Source organism: Palaemon carinicauda, chromosome 31, assembly GCF_036898095.1.
Source record: "Palaemon carinicauda isolate YSFRI2023 chromosome 31, ASM3689809v2, whole genome shotgun sequence".
NCBI lineage: Eukaryota > Metazoa > Arthropoda > Malacostraca > Decapoda > Palaemonidae > Palaemon > Palaemon carinicauda.
This window is the reverse complement of record NC_090755.1, coordinates 81,560,956-81,585,354: the sequence shown is the minus strand read 5'-3', so window position 1 is coordinate 81,585,354 and position 24,399 is coordinate 81,560,956. Positions and strand designations below refer to the sequence as shown.

Below are 24,399 nucleotides of genomic sequence, written 5' to 3'. Positions count from 1 at the left end.
TATGCGTATGAGTATAGTCAGTTTCTATTACAGTAAATATTAAGGTTTTGTATCATACAATATATCACATTTAATTTATTCAGGTAGTCTTTGTTCTCTGAAATTCAGCTTATTGATGATGTGTTGGGTAAAGAGCGTATGACTGAAATTACTGCAAAATATTGAATAGTTCACTTGGAGAGATTTTTTTATTGTCCGACTCAACACTGCTTTATTGTTAGAGATTTTACATGCAAAAATATAATTTGTTCCATTGTTAATTCAGGCCTCAGTCATTTATGTGCGATTATTTATGTCAACATCCTCTTGTTAACCCTTTTACCCCCAAAGGACGTACTGGTACGTTTCACAAAACTCATCCCTTTACCCCCATGGACGTACTGGTACGTCCTTGCAAAAAACTGCTATTTACATTTTTTTTTTTTTTTTTTGCATATTTTTGATAATTTTTTTGAGAAACTTCAGGCATTTTCCAAGAGAATGAAACCAACCTGACCTCTCTATGACAAAAATTAATGTTTTTAGAGCAATTTAAAAAAAATGTACTGGAAAATGTGCTCGAAAAAAAATAACCCCTGGCAGTTAAGGGTTGGAAAGTTCCAAATAACCTTGGGGGGGGGGGGTAAATGGGTTAAGTTTGTATAATGTTTGCATGTTAGGGATCAGGGTAGCTACAGGCTCGCCTGTCTGCTCACTCTCAGTTTGTTTCAACATTCATTACAGTATGTCTTACTTTATGTCAGCCTAATGTAGTTGCAGCAACCTGGAGACATCACAAAAATCAACCCCGATTTCCACCTTTCTGAGTCTACATCTTGGTCCCTCAGTACCCTTGTTGGTAGAACTGGTTATTATCTCCACTTATTGAAGTACCTTTGCTTTTGGAGGTGTCAGAATGCCCATGAAGAGGAAATACAGCAACCTGGAAGTGTTTAGTTCGTTGTATTTCTGGGAACAAAGAGCTTCTTTAGGACAATGGCTTATACCGTTCTGTATGTGAGTTGTAAATTTTTTGATGATCCCATTTTGTGTCATCAAAGTCTGTTACCAGATGCCAGAGTTGTTGTGGAATTTATTAGAAGTGACCCCTATTTTGGTACATACATATACCGTGGCACTTCCCCCAATTTTGGGGGGTAGCTGACATCAACAAAGAAACAAAAACAAAAAGGGGACCTCTACTCTCTACGTTCCTCCCAGCCTAACAAGGGACTCAACCGAGTTCAGCTGGTACTGCTAGGGTGTCACAGCCCACCCTCCCACATTATCCACCACAGATGAAGCTTCATAATGCTGAATCCCCTACTGCTGCTACCTCCGCGGTCATCTAAGGTATCGGAGGCAGCAGCAGGGCCTACCGGAACTGCGTCACAATCGCTCGCCATTCATTCCTATTTCTAGCACGCTCTCTTGCCTCTCTCACATCTATCCTCCTATCACCCAGAGCTTCCTTCACTCCATCTATCCACCCAAACCTTGGCATTCCTCTAGTACTTCTCCCTATTTTGATGAATTCTATATATTATGTCAGAGCTGTACTGTAGTCACCTTGTCCTTTACACCTGTTATTCTTTACTTGACTTCTTGCAAAGATATTTTTGGCACATGACGTTATTGCGCACAGTAAAAAATTTAGCATTTTGTAATCAATCACAGCTCGTTACCAATCCAATTTATATCAAAATCATTGCTACAGTGTGAAAGATCAGTAATTTTTACACAATTTTCATAAAAAATCAAAGTCCAACAGAATTTTTATAATTTCTATGAATATTTAAAAAATTATCCTAGTTTTTTCATGTTTTCCTTGCTTTTTGTAAATGATTTTAAACATTGCAAAGCTATTCTGTTTAAATCATGATAGATTTTAATCTTGTCTTGACATATGCAACAAACCAGAAGTTTATATCGTTTACTGTTTTGGGGTGCTGAGGCGCAGAAAATAATTTCTCTGTATTAGTGTCACTTTCTCCAATGCCTGAAAGCAATGAGGCTGGTATTGGTTTCATCATGGGTTGGAACACAAGAGGGTTAATTGTATTGTTCCATTGTGTTTGTATAATATTAGCTTATAGGGTGTGCTGAAATGTTTGCTGTTTTCTACCATCGTCCAACAGGAAAAATTTCCCCAAACCTCCTTATAGGGTGTGCTGAAATGTTTGCTGTTTTCTACCATCGTCCAACAGGAAAAATTTCCCCAAACCTCCTTATAGGGTGTGCTGAAATGTTTGCTGTTTTCTACCATCGTCCAACAGGAAAAATTTCCCCAAACCTCCTTATAGGGTGTGCTGAAATGTTTGCTGTTTTCTACCATCGTCCAACAGGAAAAATTTCCCCAAACCTCCTTATAGGGTGTGCTGAAATGTTTGCTGTTTTCTACCATCGTCCATCAGGAAAAATTTCCCCAAACCTCCTTATAGGGTGTGCTGAAATGTTTGCTGTTTTCTACCATCGTCCAACAGGAAAAATTTCCCCAAACTTCCTTACTGTTGGTATTCTTTTGAATGTTATGGTTTTGATGGACTCACACCCCTTTTGGTGAAAGGATTTTCTTGAAATGTGTTTGGCCCTTGTTTGCCCAGGTAATGTAAATTTACTGTCATTTGAGACTACACCCTTCCAAAAATTGGTACCTATCTGGAAATTTGGATATAGATGGTGTGTTCGACAATAAAGAGGGAACTACAAGTGAGGATGTCTATGAAAGATCCAGAGACAGCACAGACGAACATAGATTTTCCAAAGTGTGAAGGTTATCCACTAGAGAGAGAGATAAGCTCTTGGTTGTTGATAAGTCTCTATCTTTCGAGACATTTCACAATAATATTTTCCTTTAGGCCCTGCTGCTTCCTCCGGTCGCCTTGGTGACCGCGGAGGTAGCAGCGGTAGGGGATTCAGCGTATGAAACTTCATTTGTGGCGAATAACGGGGGAGGGTGGGCTGTGGCACCTTGGCAGTACCAGCCAAACTCAGTTGAATCCCTCGTCAGGCTGGGAGGAGCGGAGAGAGGAAAGTTCCCCTTTTGTTCCTTTGTTTGATGGCAGCTACCCCCCAAAATTGGGGGAAGTGCCTTGGTAAATAGAGTAGAACTGATTTTTTTTTAATGTATTTTTTCTATTTTCAGGTTGCAAAGTTCCTTAAAAAGGCTGAATCACAAGTAGAGTCAAACATTCGTTCCTATACAGAGCAACAGCAGGCAGCTCTCAGTGCTCTACAGATCCGCGTGAGAAGGGATAGGCAGACTATTATGAGAATTCTCTCTAACCTACAGGTTAGTTTACCCTGAAGGGTTTTGTTACGTAATGTGCTCAGGTCAATCATTTTTAAAAATTACATTTGGTACACTAACAACAGATGAGTAAATTGTGAAGTAAAACCTCAAATTTATTTTAATGTGGAGGTTTTGAAATCTTTTCAGTTAATTTTTTTATCGAATCACTATGTATGATTGAAATCTGGAAAGATAATTTAAGCCAATTTTTTTTCCAACCGTTCAGCATCATTTTGCTGCTATTTTTACTTTTAGAATTTACAACATTAGGACCGAATCATAATAAATATAAGGTGAAAACATTATGGTAATATCTGATAAAAAATAGCTAAAACTCCCCTACTTCAAACTATAATTTATCACACAGTAGTCCCTGTACAAAGAAAGTGTCAGTGCTTTTGGTAGACAGAAGTACCATATTTATTTTTTATCCATTGTATCGATATTCATGATACAACTAGGAGGTGACCAAATGAATATAGGGTATAATGTTCCCATTAGGATCATTGGACAAGGAATCCTGTTACAAAACTTACCAAATATCTTGACAACTCCCCAATTAATAGTTGGCTTCTTCGAAGTTTTACTCAACAAATGTGTTTATTGCGTGGTCATTAATTTTTTATAGCGTGGTCATTAACTAATTTTTTTTATTGCATGATCATTAACTATTCATCTGACAGTCACCCATAAGTTGGGATTTTTCAAGGGACCTTGTGTTCTTTAACCTTGCAAGTTATCAACATTTGACAGTCTTTATAATCTAGGTTAGTCCTTGTTAAAAATAGCTTGGCTCATATACTGTTATTATTGCGGTGTGCATTGAAAAAAAAAATGTTTTGTGCCGTGAGATCGATGAAATATTGTTAATACTTTGAGAAGAATTAATTGTCATTTGGCTTGCATCTTTCTCTATTGCATTAATTCATCAGAGTGCTAAATGTATGATTGCATGAAATCATCATTGTACTACATATATGTTAGGAATTTTCTCTCATAACATGGGTTTAAAATAATACAGTATTTCATTAAAAATTCAATGTTTTTTTTTATTTACATATAATGATACTGTAATTTGAAATTTTACTAAATTAGAGAAAAAATTAGTGTTGTGTAATCTCAATTAACTATAAGCTTATTTTTCAAATTCTAACTTGCGTATGATTTCCTAAGTATTAGGAAAGGCCTTTGGAAACCTTCCAAATCCAGATGTTGTCCAGGTTATTCAGGATTCTGGATGAAAGGGGTAATACTGTTTTTAGCAAGTATGTATTTTGTTGGTCATGTTACAGAGACCAAGCCCTGAATTCCTAATTAGTAATTAGTGGTAGTTGGGTAGGCAGGTGAGGTTTATCCCACCTGAGGACCTCCCCCCCTTCTACATCTCTCATCTGTCAAAACTCTCACCTTTTCTTTGCTGTTGCACTCTGTTGTTTAGTGGTGCAGTCTGTTGTTTTTGTTGCAATCAGGAAATGTCCTTTCCATAATTTTTTTGCGTGAGTGTTTTTTATAAGAACTTTACGTTAATGTTAGTTATTTTTGTCGTTTCTCCAAGGAAATTTATAGAACCAACAAATGTAGTTCAGTAGTTTTATGTGCTCTGAAGTGCTCTGGTTATTTCATTCCATATGATTCAAATCATTGGCCTTGTGGAACTTTTTAAACTGTAAGTATTATGACCTAAATATTGGTACAGTAGGAGAGTCTAAGAACTAGTTTGAACAGCAATTGAGCATTAGGTTGGACACACCAAATAGATATTTCGTATAAATTGGGTGTTCATGTCAGCAAAACAACCTTTTAGTTTATATCTAAGGTGTTACAGAATTTTTACAAGTTTAAGAAAATGTAATAAATAATGTAGCCCATGCTAAGGGTATATAAAAATCCTAGCCTAGCCTTGCTTAGCCTAGGTGAATGTAAAGTATTTCAATAAATTGCAAAAAATCCACAGAAGTAAGGAAACTATGGCACTGCAATATGAAATAAGCTTAATGAAAGCTTATTTTACAAGAAGCATACCAATGAATATGCACTTTAGTAAGCAAAGTGGGTCACTCAAGACCATCATGAAAGCCAAATCTACGTAAACAATGGATGCTCGTATGATGAAGGCCTTGTATCACTTAACTTGCCTTAGTGGATATTGGTCCCTTCTAATAATTTGTGAGTTATAACAGACTTAACAAACTATCTTCACACATACTGTTATTTTCTAAAAGGGGACAAACTTGGCATTATGCAACTCACACGCCTAACAATCTGCTTCATAACTTCTCGTGCAAAGGCTCAGTTTCTTCATTTTCTTTATTTTAAATGAACTTCAAATATCAATGCTGTATTCAATATTATTAAATAAATGGTAAAGAAAATTGATATAGATATTTATTTTGGTTTTACTGAAAAATATGAGAGCATTATAATTATTTTTTATTTTGTGAGCAATTGCATCAACGAGAAAAAAAAATAAGTGAACGCCCAATAGATAGATGAGAATTAAATGGAACAAAGTCAAAAAGAAAATAAGCAAAGTTCAGTACATTTACCATTCTTACCACAACCCAATAATGTGAAGGTAGGGGCACTGAGATGAATTTCTGTTTCTCAGGATTTAGACAGCTGTGATTTGAGTCACTTTTTGAATAGCTGACCTGTCTGTCAGTTTTATACAAAACCCACACCAAGTTGCTGGATATGAATTAGCTTAAGAATCATTTGTTGCAGGTGATCTATTCTTCCACCAGCACCTTAGATCAATGAAAGTAAGGATACGTTGTTATTAGGAGCTATCCTCTTCCTCCGGAAGGAAGACAAATTTCGGTATGACATCTATTGTACCAATACAGTAGCAGGTAGATTCAGTACAAGGCAATGAGAATAAAGCTTTCTCCTTCTTTTTCTTTTCTATTTGGTATATGGGAGACTATCTCTGCTCTTTTCCATCTTTGGGTTGGAGGTGCACGAGGGAAAAGACGACATGTGCCAAAAACTTATGAGCACATAGCTGCACTTTTCTTATGTCCGAGCATGTGATTGGTTCGTGTTCCTCACCCTTTCAAGCACGAGTCCACACTCATTTTGTTTCCAAGCAGTAAGATGTGCTCCTCTCGCTATTGAGCTCGTGATTGGCGTATGCATTTAGGTGCACAGGATGCCTCTCATTTTCCCAAGCACAAAGCTGCTTTTGTTTTATATTTGAGCATGTAATTGGTTTACGCTCCATGCTCCACTCGTAAGTTTGAGGCTTGGGTCGTTGTGCTTCCAAGCTCTGAGTTACACTCTTCGTTTTTTTAGCATTGTGCTGGGCTGGTCATCCACACCCAGTCACTAGAGGGGTTTACATTACTTCTCCATATCTCAGTTAACCAGTGCTGCCAGGGTTTGTCTCCTGGTCATAGTATAAGGGCATTCATGCACAATCCATTGTTTACCTTTCATTCAGTCCATTGTCTGCCTTCGATTTATACTCTACATTCCCTGATCCATTTTCGTATTTGAGCATTCGTGCTATGGGAAAAGGATTAATTCCCATAGCTGGTTGAAGAGTATATTTCCTTTGTGAAAGGAAAAAGACTTGCAAGTTTGTGACCAATAAAGACCTGGCCTCTGTTGGGTTTCTTCAGTGTCAGTCCAATGAGTTTGAGTGATTCAACGATCCTTTTAGTTGACAACAGTCTTTGATGCAGAGGACTGTGCACTAAGCCTTTGGCCATAACTTCTATCTAGTTTTACCATCGGCTAACTGATGGTAGGTCACGATAGCAAACTTTGTTTTTTAACGGTTTTTCTTTGTAGAATTGGGCTAAGTTCTGCAGATATGCATTACTGGAAGGGTAGAAATGTTTTCCTTTTCTCACCAGATAACTAACCTGCTTGGCTTTTGTCACTGAAATGATAACTGCAATGGTGATCAGCTTGGTGCGGGACCCCTTCTTGTCTTCTCCAGAGAGTGACATTGAGCCAGCTGTGGAAAGGGAGGCCCGTTGTGGCAATCTCTGTCAAACCTTTGTGGACGTCCATATCATTTGGACCGGTTTTGAGTAAGGAGACCTTCCTACAAATCCCATCAAGGACCACTGATAATTTCTTCAGACTCTGCCCCTCCCAGGCTTAGTCCAAGAATGGTGTGGAAGGAAGAAGGGAAATAGAGAGGGATGCAGAGGTAAGTCTTTTGTGGTCAGGAGGGGGATGCCTTACCTTGCACATTCTTTACTCATTATGATGCCTACCTACCAGCTATTCTTACTAACTACCACTACTTTGTTTAAAGTTTAAACAGCCGTTTCCAGCTTCACTGAAGTCATATTCCTAATAAATGCCTCAGGTTTGTATATTTGGGAAAAACATAGAAACCAAATGCGCACACAAGAGCAAGACTGTCAGCACATATATTCTTATATGTGTATTTTTCTGGACAAGTTTTACAGTTTTTGTCTAGCAAGTTATTGTCTCTGACACTATGCATCTTTCAGCGTAATCCTAACATAAAAATTATGAATATATAAACAAGCAGGCAAAGAAATAAGAACTTACCGTAGAGAAATGTGCAGTAAACATTTATTTAAGAATACTATTTACTGTAATATATAAGAAAACAGATAATCTATTCCTCAGAAAATCATAGAAAATGGTGGAATTACTATATATGGGATACTAAATTAAATGGCTTTCCCTGGAACTTTTTTGGAGAGTAAATGAGTTGGTACAAAGGTCAGAAAAGGATTGTGTATAGAACAGGACAAGCCTGCAAAAATATAAAGGACTTTTTAGCAATAAATTTTTTTTTTTATTGTAAAAACTATTTGAAACACGAAACATAGATGTTTTCTGGGCCAACATTGTATTAATCTTAATTTCCCAAAATCCAAGCCGTGAGTTGTCATTTGTGCTCATCAAGGATCTTTCCCTTTAGCCCCTAACTCTGCACCCACTTTTTAAGTCTTCTGATTTATCTCTGTTTCTGTTCCCTATCTTCAAACTTGCTGTCTAAACCCTTTCAACTTTTACTTCCTAGTATATCCGCAGGGTTTTCCCCTAGTTGTACCTCAGCCCAAAATCTCTTCTTTCTCCACAACGGGGCCTTATGAAGTAAATTCATCGATACAAATATTACTTCTGGCAGGAAACATTGGAAAGCTTGAAGAGACCGTGTTCAGGCTGCCTTGCAACTGATTTAATTATGTGTAGACTGTATTTGTTATTCTTTCATGGAGAAAGATTAAAGAATAACCAATGCAATTTATTTTCAGACATCATTTGAATTGCAAAGCGAAGAAGATCCTTTGGACATGGAAATGGATGGTGCTAAGAGTTTGATGGGCAAAAAGGATTTCCATGATTTTTCTGAGCTCGATAAATTTGATGAAGAACTAGAGGAGGCGGAATGTGATACGCTTACTCAGGACGAGCCTGATACTACTTTGCCGCCTCTTGTTAACATTCAGAGTCGAGCATCCCAGCCACTAAGCTTAAACGCTTCCCAGGGAATAACAGTAAGTTTGAAATGCTGTAACCCCTCAACATTTTTTATATGTATCAATTATTTGTTTACCAGATATAAAAATAGAAGGTTGTTTTTATCCATATGGTAGGTATTCCTGCTAAAAAAAAGTTGAGGCCTTCTGGTATTGAAAGAAAGGTTTAAATTTGTTATTGTTATGTTCGGCAATTTTAATTAAATGCTAAAGCACTTGTGTCATCAACAATTTAAAGGCAACACTTTACTAGTTTTCTGTATCATTTCTTTTTATCAGTGATAGAATTGTAAATGAAAAAATAGATTTATGTAATGTGCTGCTCTATTTATTCAATTCTTGCCAACAGCTGTTTCCGCTAATAACTAATGGCTTTCGCCAGAGTATTATCATGTTGTATAATATAAATACAGTAGTATCTTATGTGCTATTAACCCTTTTACCCCCAAAGGACGTACTGGTACATTTCACAAAACTCATCCCTTTACCCCCATGGACGTACCGGTACGTCCTTGCAAAAAAATATAATATTTTTTTTTTCATTTTTTTGATAATTTTTTGAGAAAATTCAGGCATTTTCCAAGAGAATGAGTCCAACCTGACCTCTCTATGACAAAGATTAAGGCTGTTAGAGCAATTTAAAAAAAATATACTGCAAAATGTACTTGGGAAAAAATAACCCCTTGGGGGTTAAGGGTTGGAAATTTCCAAAGAGCCTGGGGGTAAAAGGGTTAAGATCTCAGTGCAGTAGATGTGTGTTAATAGTTCATTGAGATATATCTTATGGCAATGTTATTATGTGAAATTTCAAGATTACACTACAGAAGGTTCCTCAACGTACAAACTTGATAGATTCCGAGAAACTTTGTAAGTCAAATTTTGGTCTAGGGTAGGCCTAACCTGAATCCCATGCCTATAGTTTCCAGCTACAAAAGTTAACATATAGTCAGTTTTCATATGAAATACATATCAGGTTATTACAAATATCATTTTGCTCCTTATATTAAATGGTATAATATTGTTTAATACAGTATCTCTTCTGTATTGTTACATGGATGAACTTTGATGCAGTTTCATATGAAATATTTTTTTCAGGCTGGAATGAGAAATATGAGGTTATCTTCGTCTGTAGCTGTACCAAGAGTGAAGCCACAGGGGAATGTCAGAGTTGCTCAATCACTAGATGTTGAAGGTTTGTTTCCTGATTGTATTTGTTTTGACGTTGATTAGAAAAAGGGTCTTATGATTTATAGTTTACCCATGATTAGAGTGATATAGAATATTTATTTAATTTTGTGATTGATTATCAAGAGTAATTTATTTGTTAATGTACGTTATTTATTACTCTTGTGCTTTTGTGCATTTCCTTAAAGAATTCCCAGTGTATATAACATGGACTTTTTTTTATTTGGAACCTATATCGAAGTGTTATATCGATTGTATTAAATTAAAATTGTTTGTTATTAATGCATTTGAATGAATTTCTCAGCTGTTAATGAATAGAAATTAATTTAAGTACTTTTAATATATTGATGGTGAACACAGCATGTTATTTAGATTAGAAACATACAAAAGTGAACAAAGTTAATTGATGGCGAGATATGACTGGCTTGCATTTTTCGCTTCTAAGAATTTTCCTTGTTTTAGCCAGACATGCTCCATGCAGGAAGCTGCTTAGAATTTGCAATATTTTATTTTATAAATGTATTTTTTCCTGTAGCAAGTGGTATAAAGAAATTTCTGTTATTCCGAAATTTCCTAAAAAGGTTAATGAATCTGCAAAATTACAAAAATTACAAAAAAAGTAAGTGTCAGTAATGACAAAAGTTTTTGGTTTACATTACAGTGAAATTGAAAGGCACTCTTAATTTTAACATATTGTTAGAGGGAAGCTTTTAAAAGGGTTTTTCTAAAAGACAAATAGATGTTCTAGCAGTCAGACTGTTGAGTAATGTCCATCCCTTCACTTTCCCTTTAGCAACAAGACAAATCAGTATGTAGGTAAGTGATTCTGATTAACTACCTTTTATTGCAGCCTTGTACAATACAGTATTTCACCTTACCTGCAACATAAGTATTTTTATACTTAGTATTTAACTGTAAAAGCGCTTAAATCAGTATGATTATGAAGCTACCGAGCCATTTCCCTTTTTACAAATTTGACCTTCACTTTGAGGTTGGAAAATTTCATTTAATATTGCGACTTGCTAGAAATTGGAAATACTTTGTGAAACTGTGTATGTACATTCAATCTACTTCTCTGAAAATTTTGTAATGTATGAAAATGGTGTGAACTACATTATTATGGAGAATTTGTTTCTTTGGTTTTTATCAAAGGGTTCATCTTTAGCCAAATGTTATGCCTGCAAAGAGATAAAAGTATGAGTTTGTATATTGTCGTAAGATTAACTTGTTTGGTTCATAGAATACCAGCCTAGCTGAAGCATTAGTGATTGAAGATTTTGTCAGTTTATGTGGAAGTGGGAGAGGCAAGAGAGCATGCTAGAAATAGGAATGAATGGCGAGCGATTGGGACGCAGTTCCGGTAGGCCCTGCTGCTGCCTCCGATGCCTTAGATGACCGCGGAGGTAGCAGCAGTAGGGGATTCAGCATTATGAAGCTTCATCGATGGTGGATAATGTGGGAGGGTGGGCTGTGGCACCCTAGCAGTGCCAGCTGAGCTCGGTTGAGTCCCTTGTTAGGTTGGAGGAACGTAGAGAGTAGAGGTCCCCTTTTTGTTTTTGTTTCATTTGTTGATGTTGGCTACCCCCAAAAATTGGGGGAAGTGCCTTGGTATATGGATGTATGATTTACAGTTACTGTATTATGTTTGGATAGTTTTTTCATGTTTAAATATTTTGTAGGCTGGTTGGCATATTGCATGAATGGTTATTGTATGTTGTTATATGTTGATTGTTAGGCATAATCTAGAACTGTAACTTATGTTAGCAGTAGGGTATTTTGCTGATCTGTAAAAGCCGTGACTTAGAATTAGCATAGCCTGAAAGCAGTTTGTGAAAGGACAAATTATCATTCTGATCATGTGTTTATTCCTCAATTTTCTTCTTAGCTCCTGGGAAGGGCACAGCCTATATCCTATGCTAGGTTACCCCAGAACCCTTGTGTAATTTTGCTATTTACTTAGTCTTCCCAATCTGAGCTGACAAAATCAATAAAATACACATTTAACCCTTTTACCCCCAAAGGATGTACTGGTACGTTTCACAAAAGCCATCCCTTTACCCCCATGGACGTACCGGTACGTCCTTGCAAAAAAATGCTATAAAATTTTTTTTTTTTCATATTTTTGATAATTTTTTGAGAAAATTCAGGCATTTTCCAAGAGAATGAGACCAACCTGACCTCTCTATGACAAACTTTAACGCTGTTAGAGCAATTTAAAAAAAAATATACTGCAAAATGTGCTGGGAAAAAAATAGCCCCTTTGTGGTTAAGGGTTGGAAATTTCCAAATAGCCTGGGGGTAAAAGGGTTAAGACACAAGATACCCACAGGAGTTAGGTTTAGTGATAGGCTGAAATAGCAAGCTACATAAGCAACCTACTTTTTCTTTTAACTCCAATATTCGGTGTAGTCATCAAGTCCATAAGTGGCATAAAACCATCTTCTTCATTGTAGTGTAATGCAGGTTCATGTTATCACATTATGTAAATGTAATATTACTTGTAGTAAGTTGGCCAAGGCACCAGGCAGCTTGAGATACTATCTCTAGAGAGTTAATGGGTTCTTTGACTGGCCAGATAGTACTACATCAGATCCCTCTTTGGTTATAGCTCATTTTTCCTTTGCCTACACATATCCGAGTAGTCTGGCCTATTATTTACACACACTCCTTTCCTCGTACACCTGACAATACTAGGATAACTGAAAAATTCTACTTCGCACAAGGGATTAACTACAGTACTGCACTGTAATTGTTCACTGGGTACTTTCTATCTGATAAGGGTAGAAGGGACTAAAGTTGTGGTAAGCAACTCTTCTAGAAAAATTGCATTCTAAAATCAATCCATTGTTCCTAGTCTTGGGTTGTGCCATAGCATATGTACCCTGGTCTTCTATTGTTTTGGGTTAGAGTTCTCTTGCTTGAGGGTATACCCAGGCAAACTATTCTGTTTCCCTATTTCCTTATCTCACTGAGCTATTTTCCTTGTTGGAGCTCTTGGGCTTATAGCATCCTGCTTTCCCAACTAGGGTTGTAGCTTAGTTGGAGATGGTAATAATAGTAAATGTTGTTCCTACAGAAGTATAGACCTTTGTTCTTTAATTGGAGAATGCTTTAAAGTAAGCTGGATATGGCTGTTAAAATTTAACAAGGTGACGGTAGTTAGCTGCAGGGTAATTCCTGCTCACCTGGCAGGCCACTGAGCTCCCACTTTTTTTTTTTTTTTTTTTACTTCTTCAGCTGTCTTATAGCAAAGACATATTTCTCACACCCTCGACTGGCTGTTTTAATCTTTTGCTTTCTATTTTGAATAAATTTGTAGGCAAATCGTTGTGTGCGATGAATGTTAAGAAGGGAAGATTTGCAGTGTTTTCCGAATAACTAGATGTGTAACAGTTTTCTGTAGAAGGCAAACATTAAGTTCTTCCTTCCCCTCTGCTTTATTTTCGTACACTACTACTTCTAGAGGAGAACATGTTGAAGATGTTATCAAGAGTGTCTAGGTAGACCAATCGAAGTGCTTTTGACAGTTCCCGGAAAAGTATAGCCAGTATGATTACAAGAACCTCCTCCCTCCTAAGGATATGTATTTGGATTGGAACAAATCACAAATTTTTAAAGTGTGTTTTTTCCAAATTTAAAAACCTGAGTCCGAGGTTTATGGTCAAAGTGGGAGCTTACTGGCCTGCCAAGTAGTCAGGGCTTCGCTGCTACCTTCCAGCTAACTACCAAACCTCGTTAAGTTCTAACTGCCATGTTCAGCTTCACTGAAAGCACACTCCTATTCAAAGACTCAGTTTTGTATAGTTAGGAAAAATACAAATTAGTTTAATTATTTGAGATTTTTCTTCATTTGATAAATGCATAGTCTAAAATAATTTTTATTTTCATTAATAGGACACACTTATACTGGGGGTATTTTCCTCCAAATGATTCCTATTAGAATTTCCTTGTAGTTTCTTCAGTTCTTCAAGGCCATTGTAATCAAGTGAGTGAAGGTGCTTCCTGTAGTAAAACACTCGCTAGATTAGAAGAAGGAAGATTGTTCTTCTGTTAATAACTGTTTCCTTCCAACACTTCTCTTTTCTGGACATAATTAGATGATATAAGAAGTCTGTGTTAGTTGAAGATAAATATGATATTCCTCTAAGGGAGTTAGTCCAGTACATCTCACACAGCACACTGTAGGCATTATTAAGTGCATTTGCAGTGTTCTTTTGTTTTATGTCCTTCTACTCTACCTCTGTTCCCAATGCCTCTCCATCATGCTGTACAACTTTTACTTCATACAGTAGTTTAACTGCAGGTTTTCCCTCTCTTGCACTTGAATGACCTTAGATGTCAGGATGCCAGAAAATTCAATCAATCAATCAATCAATCTCTAGCGCTTAGTTGCTAAAGGGTCTCCCAAGCCCCAGCCCTGAGTTATATAGCCCAGATTCCATAATTATATACAATTCTATCCGAAATATGATACTAATTTTTCTATTGACTGTTAATCATTCCCAAGATGACAGTTGGCAAATACTATTGTGCATTGTTTATACAATTTTTCTGTTTGTCTACATCTTGAATTTTAGGATTATTGTTTTGATAGATATTTTATCTTGTGATTTTGTAAGAATATGTTGCAAAGGTACAATTTAGACTTGAGTAGCAACCACACAATTTTGTGCTTCAAAAGCTTGTTGCTATTAGATGTTTTTTTGTGATTTTAGCTAGGAACATTCTTTTGTTCTTATATTGGTACAAACCATTACTTTAAATTACTTTTAAGCTACTGGTCCTTGGTTATATGTGTAGATTTTTTTAATGCTTTATTACACAAGGTTTTAAAATTGGTAATTGTGCTAGCATTATGTTTTTTTGTGAAGAACCCTCTATTCTTATTGCCTAGGTGCATTTTAAATCTTTTGCTATAAGTACACATCACTGCACTGTAATTTTAGAGTTGATAATTATTCTTATACTTGAAGTCAAGTGTTTAGTTGAAGTGCAAAAACTACCTTACAAGCCATAAGTTCAATTTTCCAGCAAATGTAATGTTAATTTATTTATTAATTTTTTTTTTGATGGAGCATCAGCCCCACCTTTCTATGTCTTCAAGTAAGCTGAAGATCATGTTTTTTTAGTAAAGGGACCTGCACCATTGACCTATCATTATAATGCTAAATTAAGAGCAACGGAAGAAGGGAATTATCAAAAATGTGATGTTCAATACACCAAATGATGTTGGCAATTGACTTTGCCAATACTTTGGAAAGGATTGAAGGAGAGGTTGTCATGCTGCAAAAAATTGTGATGCTATTCATTTTCGGCTGAGTCCCTCGTCAGGCAAAGAGGAACGAACGTTGAGAAAGAAATCCTCTTTTGTTTCTTTTTTGATGTCCGCTACCTCCCAAAATTGGGGGAAGAGCCATGGTAGATAGATTTTATATCTTGAAAATATTTCCTTTATTAGTGTCTTAATATTAATGTTTTTCTTTTATATTTTAAAACGTGGTGTAACAGTCATGTCTTACTGCAGCAGAGCCAATAATTAATGTACATCGAGTGCTTCTCACAACACTAGCTGAAGTAGAAATAGTCCAGTGGGACTTAAAAGGTTAATGTTTCGAAGGCTATTTTCGCAAAATCCTAGTTATAGTTACAAAGCTCTTGAACCAGGTTAACATCAACTTACAAAAATCATGTCATAGAGCTTTATAGTATAATTGATTACTGCATTGCATCCTTAAAAAACTTGAAAAATATGCTCATTCAGGCCACTGTTGTTTTTACCATGGGTGAGTTTTCTTTAAAAAAGGTTTTTCTAGTCCATGGTTTAAGTAGCAAAAGGAAATATGCAGTGATATAAGTGTTCTTTTAGATTAATGTTCAATATTTTAAGGAAAAAATTAGAGAAAAGCCGTTTGTTGTTACATTGAAGCTGCAATTTCTGCAAGGAGGAATGGGTTATTAGTGCAGCTCATTGCATGTATTGCATACCTTATTTATGAAAAATCATTATTGTCGCGTCCATTCTAGCCTTTTACTTTACCTCTGTTCCTGCTAACTTTCTCTAATCTTGCAATCCAGTGTCATTTTAACTTTACAGAACTTCTTGATGCAATTGCAGATTTTTTCCACAGTTGCTTCTAGACGAAGAGTGCCCATCCAAATCCCTGTGTTGGACTATATGGCCCAACATTTGTAAATCCTAAATTCATGTTATTTAATGGAACAATAATAGAATTGTTGAACTCCACAGAATATATATAGGAAGTGTTGCTTTGGTGGGTGTTATGTTTCGACTGTCAGAGGTGGATGCACTACAAGTTATTTACATTTTGTTGTAACATTATATGACAATTGTTGCAGTATATGATAATTACCACCAAGGTAAGGTAAAGTTCAACTTGGAGCAAATAGATTGAATTTCAGTTGAACTTTCGGTTTTTATTCAATAACGTACTCTGGAATTTTATTGTTTGCTAACAGTAGTCATGTTTCAGGTCTCTTTGATATGGATGGTATGGTTGAAGCCAGTGTGATGCCTTCACAAGGACAGTATCACTCAGATGAAGATGACACTGATGGTAAGTATATAGGATTATGATAAAGTAGACTGGTATAATATTCTTTTCAGATTGTTTATCAAAAACATTCAATTACAATGATGTACTGCATGTCACTGAAAATATATTTGTGCCTATACATCCAAACTCTAGTCCTTTAATAGGGATATGATTTCAGCATAGCTGGAATTTGGCTGTTAAGGTTTATAAGGTGGTGTTGGTAATTACTGACAAGTGGCTGGGAAGCCTATCCCGCTTGCCAGCACTGAATACCCCCTTTGATTTTAGCCGCAGAGTATCACGGATGTACTTTGCACTAAACAAAGCTTGCCTGTTTATCAATAGAATTTCTTTTTCTCTTAGTCATTGAGTGTGTCTCGAATTCTCAGATAAACATGCAGTTCTGCCGTGGTTGCAATTGCAGCAGATTTATGAGCTACGTGGAAGTAGATTCATTGTGACTGTTCTGCAGGGAACATGGGTGTTCACAAGCATTTCTGTTATGATTACTGGGTGTGGACACCTTTGAAGTGGTCCCAGTACTGCAGGAAGATGAAGAAGTCCAAGAAGGATTCTTCGGCTTCGAGATCTTCCGCCAGGTTGAGAAAGACTATTGGCACTCGCTTTCTGCTCTTCAGTGCTCGAGCTGTTACGCCTTTCTTGGCTTCCTCTAGAACAGAGTCCTCCAGATGAAAACCTAGATAAGAAGGGGACTCTGACCTGCCCCTGTGGCAAATATCAGGTGAGGTGGCCATCTCACCTTTCCCTAGCGAAGGGGATATTCGCAAATCTCCTTGAAATGGGCCCTTCCTAGTAATTGTTTCAGGCTCAGGATGGTCCCCATCTCAAAATGTTAAAAATACTGGGACTTTGAGTTATTTTACCTGCACCACAAGGCTATTCCACATCTTGAGGCCAATGTCCGGGTGCGTGTTGTTGTCCTTGTATCTTTGTTGTAAAAGACTTTACAAGAGTGCTCAAAGTCAATTCCACTCCTTTATTAATTACTGTTGAGTTTCATTTGAATGGATAAGCAAACTGACACATCCTCAGAAAAGTGGATTAATTGACATTTTATAGCAGTGAAAGTGGTTGCTCATCAAGGCTAAGCAAAGCTCCCGAACAGTACTCCTTGATGGGCAAGGAGTCCACTACCATCTTTGAGGCATGGGAGAATAATATCCTTCATGTTCTTTGAAAATCAACAATTTGAGCCCCACCTCAAAGAGGATGCAAGATGGGGAAAGAAGACGACAATTAAATCCTACAGGGGATTTGTTGACATTGTCTCTAGTTTATCTGTCTGACAACAGGTATAGAGACTTGAACTTACGCTATGCTAAGTAAGATAGCTAATTATGCTACAGCATGCTACAGTGATATCTAGAAATACAATTGTGAAGAATAGCACTTCCCTTAGTGACATTTGGCAAACAATCTGTTTGCATTTTAACATACAAGTCACAGGGTCAAAGATTTTGGGCTTGATAGACATGAAATTGGGAATTGACAAGAGATAACAAGACATTGTTTCCACACCTTACATCCTTTGTTGAAGACAACCTGCTACAAGCCGATGGTGCAATAAGACATGATGGTGAAAGACCAGAAAAAGATGAGGAAATAAGCCCGTCACTCAAGAACATGTTGGTACTATTGTGCTATATCAGATTGATCCTCACCTTCTCACAGAAGTTCAACAAAGGTATGCCACAGAATCGAGAGCCAGAACCCTTGCATCAATCAAGTCTGAGATTTCCCAAGCCATTGATCTGATGATGGACAAGAAGATGTGGAACAGCTGTGTGGCACTGGATGACTAATTTTAAGCAATTTGTTGAACTTCATTTAGGGTGAAAGAAACTCCCTTATTTTTCTGCCATGTTCAAGCCCTTCTCCATCCCTGCTCTACTTGAAGCGTCGGTTGGCATTAAGAGGAGATATTTAGTATCCTGTGAGAGCTCTGGTGCTATCTGAAAAAGAACCGGCACCTCAGACCGGAATGTCAATGACTCTCCTTACCACTGGTAGGACCAAGAAAATGGTATCAAGGAACAGGATCTCTTTCTGTCTTTGTGAGACGATCCGTGATGCATATGCCTTGATTGCTGAAAAGCTGTGGTATCAGCTAGAACCTGGGGCCTACAAAGTCAAGTGGTTAGACCCCATGTTTGCCTTCAAGAGGAATTTTGCTGTTGGCCAGGCATTGAAGGCTGGGGTAGTGTATGCACCAGACCACCTTCACATCCTCTAAGCTAAAAGAGTATTCCCAAAATTCCCTTGGCACCTCTCTACTTGGTCTTGTGGTGACTGCTCAAGTAGTTGCATAGCAAGCTCAACTCGTATGCGAGACAGTAAGCATCTTGTCTATGGTAACATATACTGTAGATTTAAGTCTAGAATATGATGCTGGTAAACTCCACTTCTTCACTCCATTCTTTAGAATCGAGAGAAGTATCACCACCATCCATCCTAGACGAGGGTAAGGATAGTGCAATATATACCAACTTGTTGATCTATATTTGCTAGGTATATTATGCCGGACTGGTATTCTCTTCAGGGGAAAGGATCCCTTCTTTGACCATGTACCATTTCTCTTGGACAGGCAAGGCCCTATCAGCCTATTCATTCCAATGATAGACAGATAAGAGGTAGCTGGATTCAACTCCTTCGCTCCCATGCGAGACCAGGTAGATTGACATTTCCAGGAAAGAAAAAGAACCAGCTTTCCACCAAAAACACCCCTCTCAGTCCTGAGCTAAGAGATCATAAGTAAAGAACTTCCGAGGTGTACTTCTTGTCCTTGCCCTCATTAATGATTTCATTGAATGTTCCAAGTTTCACTAAAAAATATATCCCTATTTAAAGAACTTAATTTTGTATAACTAGGAAAAATTTAAATTATTTAAATTTTTGATAAATTTTTAATTGGAATAAAATTTTCAGATTCAAATCACGATGAAGGGATACATATTCCTGGTCGTCAGGGACGTGAAAGGGTAAGAGACATTGCTCAGTCAGTTCCAGTAAGCGTGCCTATGTGGCCTGGGTCACGTCCTAAACAACTACCTGAGCCATTAAACATTGAAGTAAGTAATTTATGTTATTTCTTGTTCGTAAGATTGTTGGGACAGGGGTGCAATTATTAACCCTTTACCCCCAGGGTATTTGGAAATTTCCAACCCTTAACCCCCAGTGGTTATTTTTTTTTCAAGCGTATTTTGCAGTATATTCTTTTAAAATTGCTTTAACAGCCTTAATTTTTGTCATAGAGAGGTCAGATTGGTCTCATTCTCTTGGAAAATGCTTGAATTTTCTCAAAAAATCATCAAAAATATGCAAAAAAAATTTTAAATAGCATTTTTTTGCAAGGACGTACCGGTATGTCCATGGGGGTAAAGGGACGAGTTTTGTGAAACGTACCAGTACGTCTTTTGGGGGTAAAAGGGTTAAAGTTTATTGGAAAAATGTAAAATACGTGGGTTTTTTTTGAGTTGAAGATTACCTGCTGCAATATTTCTATGCTACAAAGAAAACCCTTTATTTTACTTATTCCATGATGGTGAATTTTTAGTATTTTGCCAGTCTTTTCCATGAAAAATACTTGACTTGTGTTTTTTATTTTTATTTAAAGATGCCAAGTGATACTGACCAGATGGCAGCTTCTATACAGGCCTTGGCACGAAGTGTTCATAGTACATCGGTTGACCTCTTTGGAGATCTTCCTCGTCCTGGTCGACCTCGACAGCCTTTTTAGGAACTGCCTTTGGTAATGATGTTAATGTTCTACCTACTATAATCTGAAGAACTGTCACATGCGTGAATTGTGTAGCTGTGACTTTAAAGCAGAAAATATAAAGATTATAAGTTGGGCATTGTCAAGGTCCTGGATATTTTAGAACTAGTATAATGAAGTAGTTCACTACATGCTTCATATATAACTTAAAATGTAGTGATGTTACAAGTCTGAGATTGTGAGACTGATGGTTGTTCCCATGTGAATATCTTTAATTGTTTGTAATGGATGCTAGAATGGTATTGTTATACTATCCTATATTCCAATTTGCTTTGGTTAAGTTTTCAGACTACTTTATGAGAATATGTTAAGCATATATGCTGTAATGTGGTAGCTGCAAGTTCTAAGACAAATTTTAAACGATTAATGGGAATATTTTCCTAAGCTATTTGAGATGATTTAAGTGCGATATACAAACAGCTTTTAATAGAGCCACAAAAGAAGACTTGTATGCAATAAAAAACATGACAAAAAACACAGTAGAGCATACTTGATATTTTTGCTTATTTTATAATCTCTACTTAAATGAAAATTTTATTTTCAATATTAAACTTACCCGATAATCATGTAGCTGTCAACTCCGTTGCCCGACAGAATTCTATGGAGGGATACGCCAGCTATCACAATACTAGAAGGGGGTGTATTTACCAGCGCCACCTGTGGCCAGGTACTCAAGTACTTCTTGTTGACACCTCCTCAATTATTCCTCTGTCGTGCTTCCGGCAAGACGTTCTGGGATACGCTTATGTTCTTGGAGTATTTTCACGACTTTGGTGAAGTATTTCTCTTTGATTTCGGCTGTCGCTTTACTGGAAAACTTCTATATTAGCTTAGTTAGCTTTTGGAATTAATTTGATTAATTTTGGTGACGAGAGAGTATGAACTCTCGTTCACCTTTCAATGGCCGACCCTTCCCTTAGACGGAAGTGTTGGCGTCTAAGAGAGTATAGACTCTCTTTCTTAATTTTGCTTAACAAAGTTATAGATTTATTTTATATCTCTCCGCCTCTTATAGGCCTCTTCGATTAACTTCCTTTTATTATAAACTCATTAAAATTAATTTTTATATTTGTTTATATTCGACCTTCCTAATAGTAGGCGGTCTTTTACCGAAGTTAATAAACTTTGAGCCCGTCATTTCGGTTTTACCTGTTAACATATTATGCTATTTCCGCCACAGAGTTTGAAAGATTTTCTTTGACAGTCTCGTACTGTTTTCAAAGCTGAACTAACGTTTTGTTTTGTCTCTGCAGTTGTTGACGTTCAGAACGTTCAACTTGCACTCTATCGTTACGATAGAGAAAGAATGTTCACGGTTTCACGTTGCAGTAAGAGTAACCGTGTCTAGCGTTTTGTTCATTCTTTCTTAACTTAATGGTTTTGATCCTAATAAAGGAACTTTTCAGTTTTTTCCTTTAACAATAATATGTTTTAACGATATATATGATTGGGCTCTTCTCTCAGGTTCTAAGTCAAGAGAGAGAGAGAGAGAGAGAGAGAGAGAGATAGAGACGGAGGGAGAAAGAGGATAAACGTTTCATTCAAGCCTGCCAGGCGTACGAGTAACGTCATTATCGATTTTTGCTCTTCTCCCTAGTCTCTTTAGCGGAAGAAACTAAACGTTTCTAGAGTGATCTAGTGTTTAGTCTCTTTCCAACCACTGATTTATCTTTCATTAGATTTTTCTGTTACATTGTAATTCTGTTTTCGCAATTATTAACTTTGAGAAAGGATAGAATTGCGTATTTCAGGTACAAACCACTTAAGTTTCGAGTTCAGTGAAATAAGTGCAAACAGAAATCAAAGTGATAAGTGATTAGTGCGTGAGGGTACTTTTGTGCGCGCCAGTCGTCCTCCCAGTCCGGGACCTCTTGCAAGCTCCCAAGCCCAGGGGAGAAGCAATGTCGAAGGGCATAAGGGTTCAGCAGGCCTTGATCGGCGCACAGAAGTATTCTCGGTGGTTGTGGGCGTGTCTTACCGAGACCGTCACTCCCACCCGCAGACGATTGAGCCCTTATTTTGCTCGTCTGCAGAAGAGATTAGGGGAGAAAATAAAGGCAGAGTAACGCTGGTCTCAGGTCTCAAGACTTCTTAAACGTTAATTCCAGACCTATGCCAGACGTACGAAGTTAAAGTTCACAACCCGAATGCAGTCGTTGGGTTAGCTCTGACTCTCCTAAGTCATCAGTTGATTACACTCCGACTAAGAGGAGTAAGGTTCTGCCACAACAGATCTCTGCTGTTAAGGCTTTACCTCAGCAGAACTTAGTGTCTGCCGACCCCAAGTTAACTCTACTGCCTGTGCTCGCCCAGCCTGCACCTGCTCCGCCTGTGCTCGCCCAGCCTGCACCTGCTCCGCCTGGTCGCAGCACCATCTGCCAGGCGTACGATGTTGTGAACTCTACTACAGTCCATGCAAGCACAGCTTTCGGACTTGATGAGTGAGTGTCGGGCTGAGAGTGTTGCTCCACCGCCTCCGCCTACACTCCCTCCTCCTACACTCGCTCCGCCTGATCACAGTACCATCTGCCAGGCGTATGATGTTGTGGACTCTACTACAGTCCATGCAAGCACAGCTTTCGGACTTGATGCGTGAGTGTCGTGCTGAGAGTGTTGCACCTCCTGCACCTGTGGTGCACCAACCTCCTGCACCCGTTCAGCCTGTGCTGCACCCGCCTGCACCGGTGGTGCACCAACCTCCTGCACCCGTTCAGCCTGTGCTGCACCCGCCTGCACCGGTGGTGCACCAACCTCCTGCACCCGTTCAGCCTATGCTGCACCCGCCTGCACCAGTGGTGCACCAACCTCCTGCACCCGTTCAGCCTGTGCTGCACCCACCTGCACTCGCTGCACCCAGTCGCAGCTCCATCTGCCAGGCGTACGAGGTTGAACCACTTTCGGAGTTTGCTGTTCACAGTGTTGTTCAGCCTCAGCCTTCTTTAAGGCAACCCTTGCTTTGGGATCAGGAGAGTTACACTCTTCCTCCTCCTCCCCTTGCTGCTCCTCCAGTGGTGCAACTCTCGGTTGGGGTACAACAACCTCTCCCCTCCGTGAGTCTGTCTGCTCAACCAGCGCTGCACCGAGTTCAACCCTCATCTAGGCAAGCTCATCTACACCATGCACTTGCGCCTCAGGAGCCTCAGCTTGCTAGAACTTTACCTTGTTCTGCGCAGCCTCAACCTTCTCATGCTCCACTCATCTCTCAGGAACAGGAACGGACTACTCCGCCTCCGTCCTCCGCTTAGCTGGTACAATCCTTGGGTGCAACTCTTGCTAGGAATCAACCTCCTTCACCCTTGCACCTGCCTTCTGCTCCGTCTGTTGTTCAGCCTATGCAGTCTGAACCTCAGGTTTTCCCTCAAGTTGAGGAAACCTCTGTTGTTGTTCCAGCTCGTTCTGACTCTGCTGTTCAGCATACCATGGTTTAAACCCCATGCAAGCATGCATTAAGCACTCTAGCACTGGTCATGGAATTTCTGATAAATGTTAAACGCCATGCACACGCTCTGCTTTCCTTTCAGCAGGCTCTGCTTACAGCAGGCTCTACTTCCTACATGCTCAGCATTCAGCATGCTCTGCATTCAGCATGCTCTGCATACAACATGCTCTGCATACAGCATGCTCTGCATTCAGCATGCTCTGCATACAGCATACTCTGCATACATCATGCTCTGCATACCTTTCCGCATGCTTCTCAACACATCTTGGGTTGTTGCCAACTCACTAGACTGTCAAGCAGTTTCATAACGTTGCCTTCTAGTCTGCTGCTTTGCACCAGTGAACCCTCACTCAGAGAACTTAGCTTTTCTAGGATAAGGTCCCTGTAGATGAGAAAGTTCTTTTCTCCCTCCTTCTGATATTCCCTTGAGGACTCTGTCATTTGGAGGGAGCCTTTAGCTGCATAACCTCTTATGGACTTTTATTTAAGCATAACATGCTTACAGGGAAGGTAATGGTTACACTTCAGCCGCTAATCCCGTCTGTTACCACACCTGCTCCCATAGACCTTGAGCTGTGTTGCATGACATGCAGTCCAAGCTTAGTCCTTGTTAGAGGATTTTTTTGTTTACGGAGTCAATGTGTCACGGGGAAGACGTTCAACAACCAACAGAAGGGACT

General features: G+C 38.3%; 1 protein-coding gene across 3 annotated transcripts in view; it reads left to right on the top strand.

Annotated features, from left to right (window-relative positions):
• The window catches only part of LOC137625039 (uncharacterized), a 51,084-nt gene extending 30,264 nt beyond the window's left edge, over positions 1-20,820 (top strand). For all 3 annotated transcript variants that reach the window (XM_068355971.1, XM_068355973.1, XM_068355972.1), the window contains exons 5-10: positions 3,125-3,271; positions 8,521-8,763; positions 9,841-9,937; positions 16,422-16,505; positions 19,431-19,573; positions 20,119-20,820. In XM_068355971.1, the coding sequence (XP_068212072.1) occupies positions 3,125-3,271; positions 8,521-8,763; positions 9,841-9,937; positions 16,422-16,505; positions 19,431-19,573; positions 20,119-20,241 (837 nt within the window). In that variant the 3' untranslated portion in view covers positions 20,242-20,820. The remainder of the gene's footprint in view (positions 1-3,124; positions 3,272-8,520; positions 8,764-9,840; positions 9,938-16,421; positions 16,506-19,430; positions 19,574-20,118) is intronic.
• Positions 20,821-24,399: the final 3,579 nt, after the last annotated feature.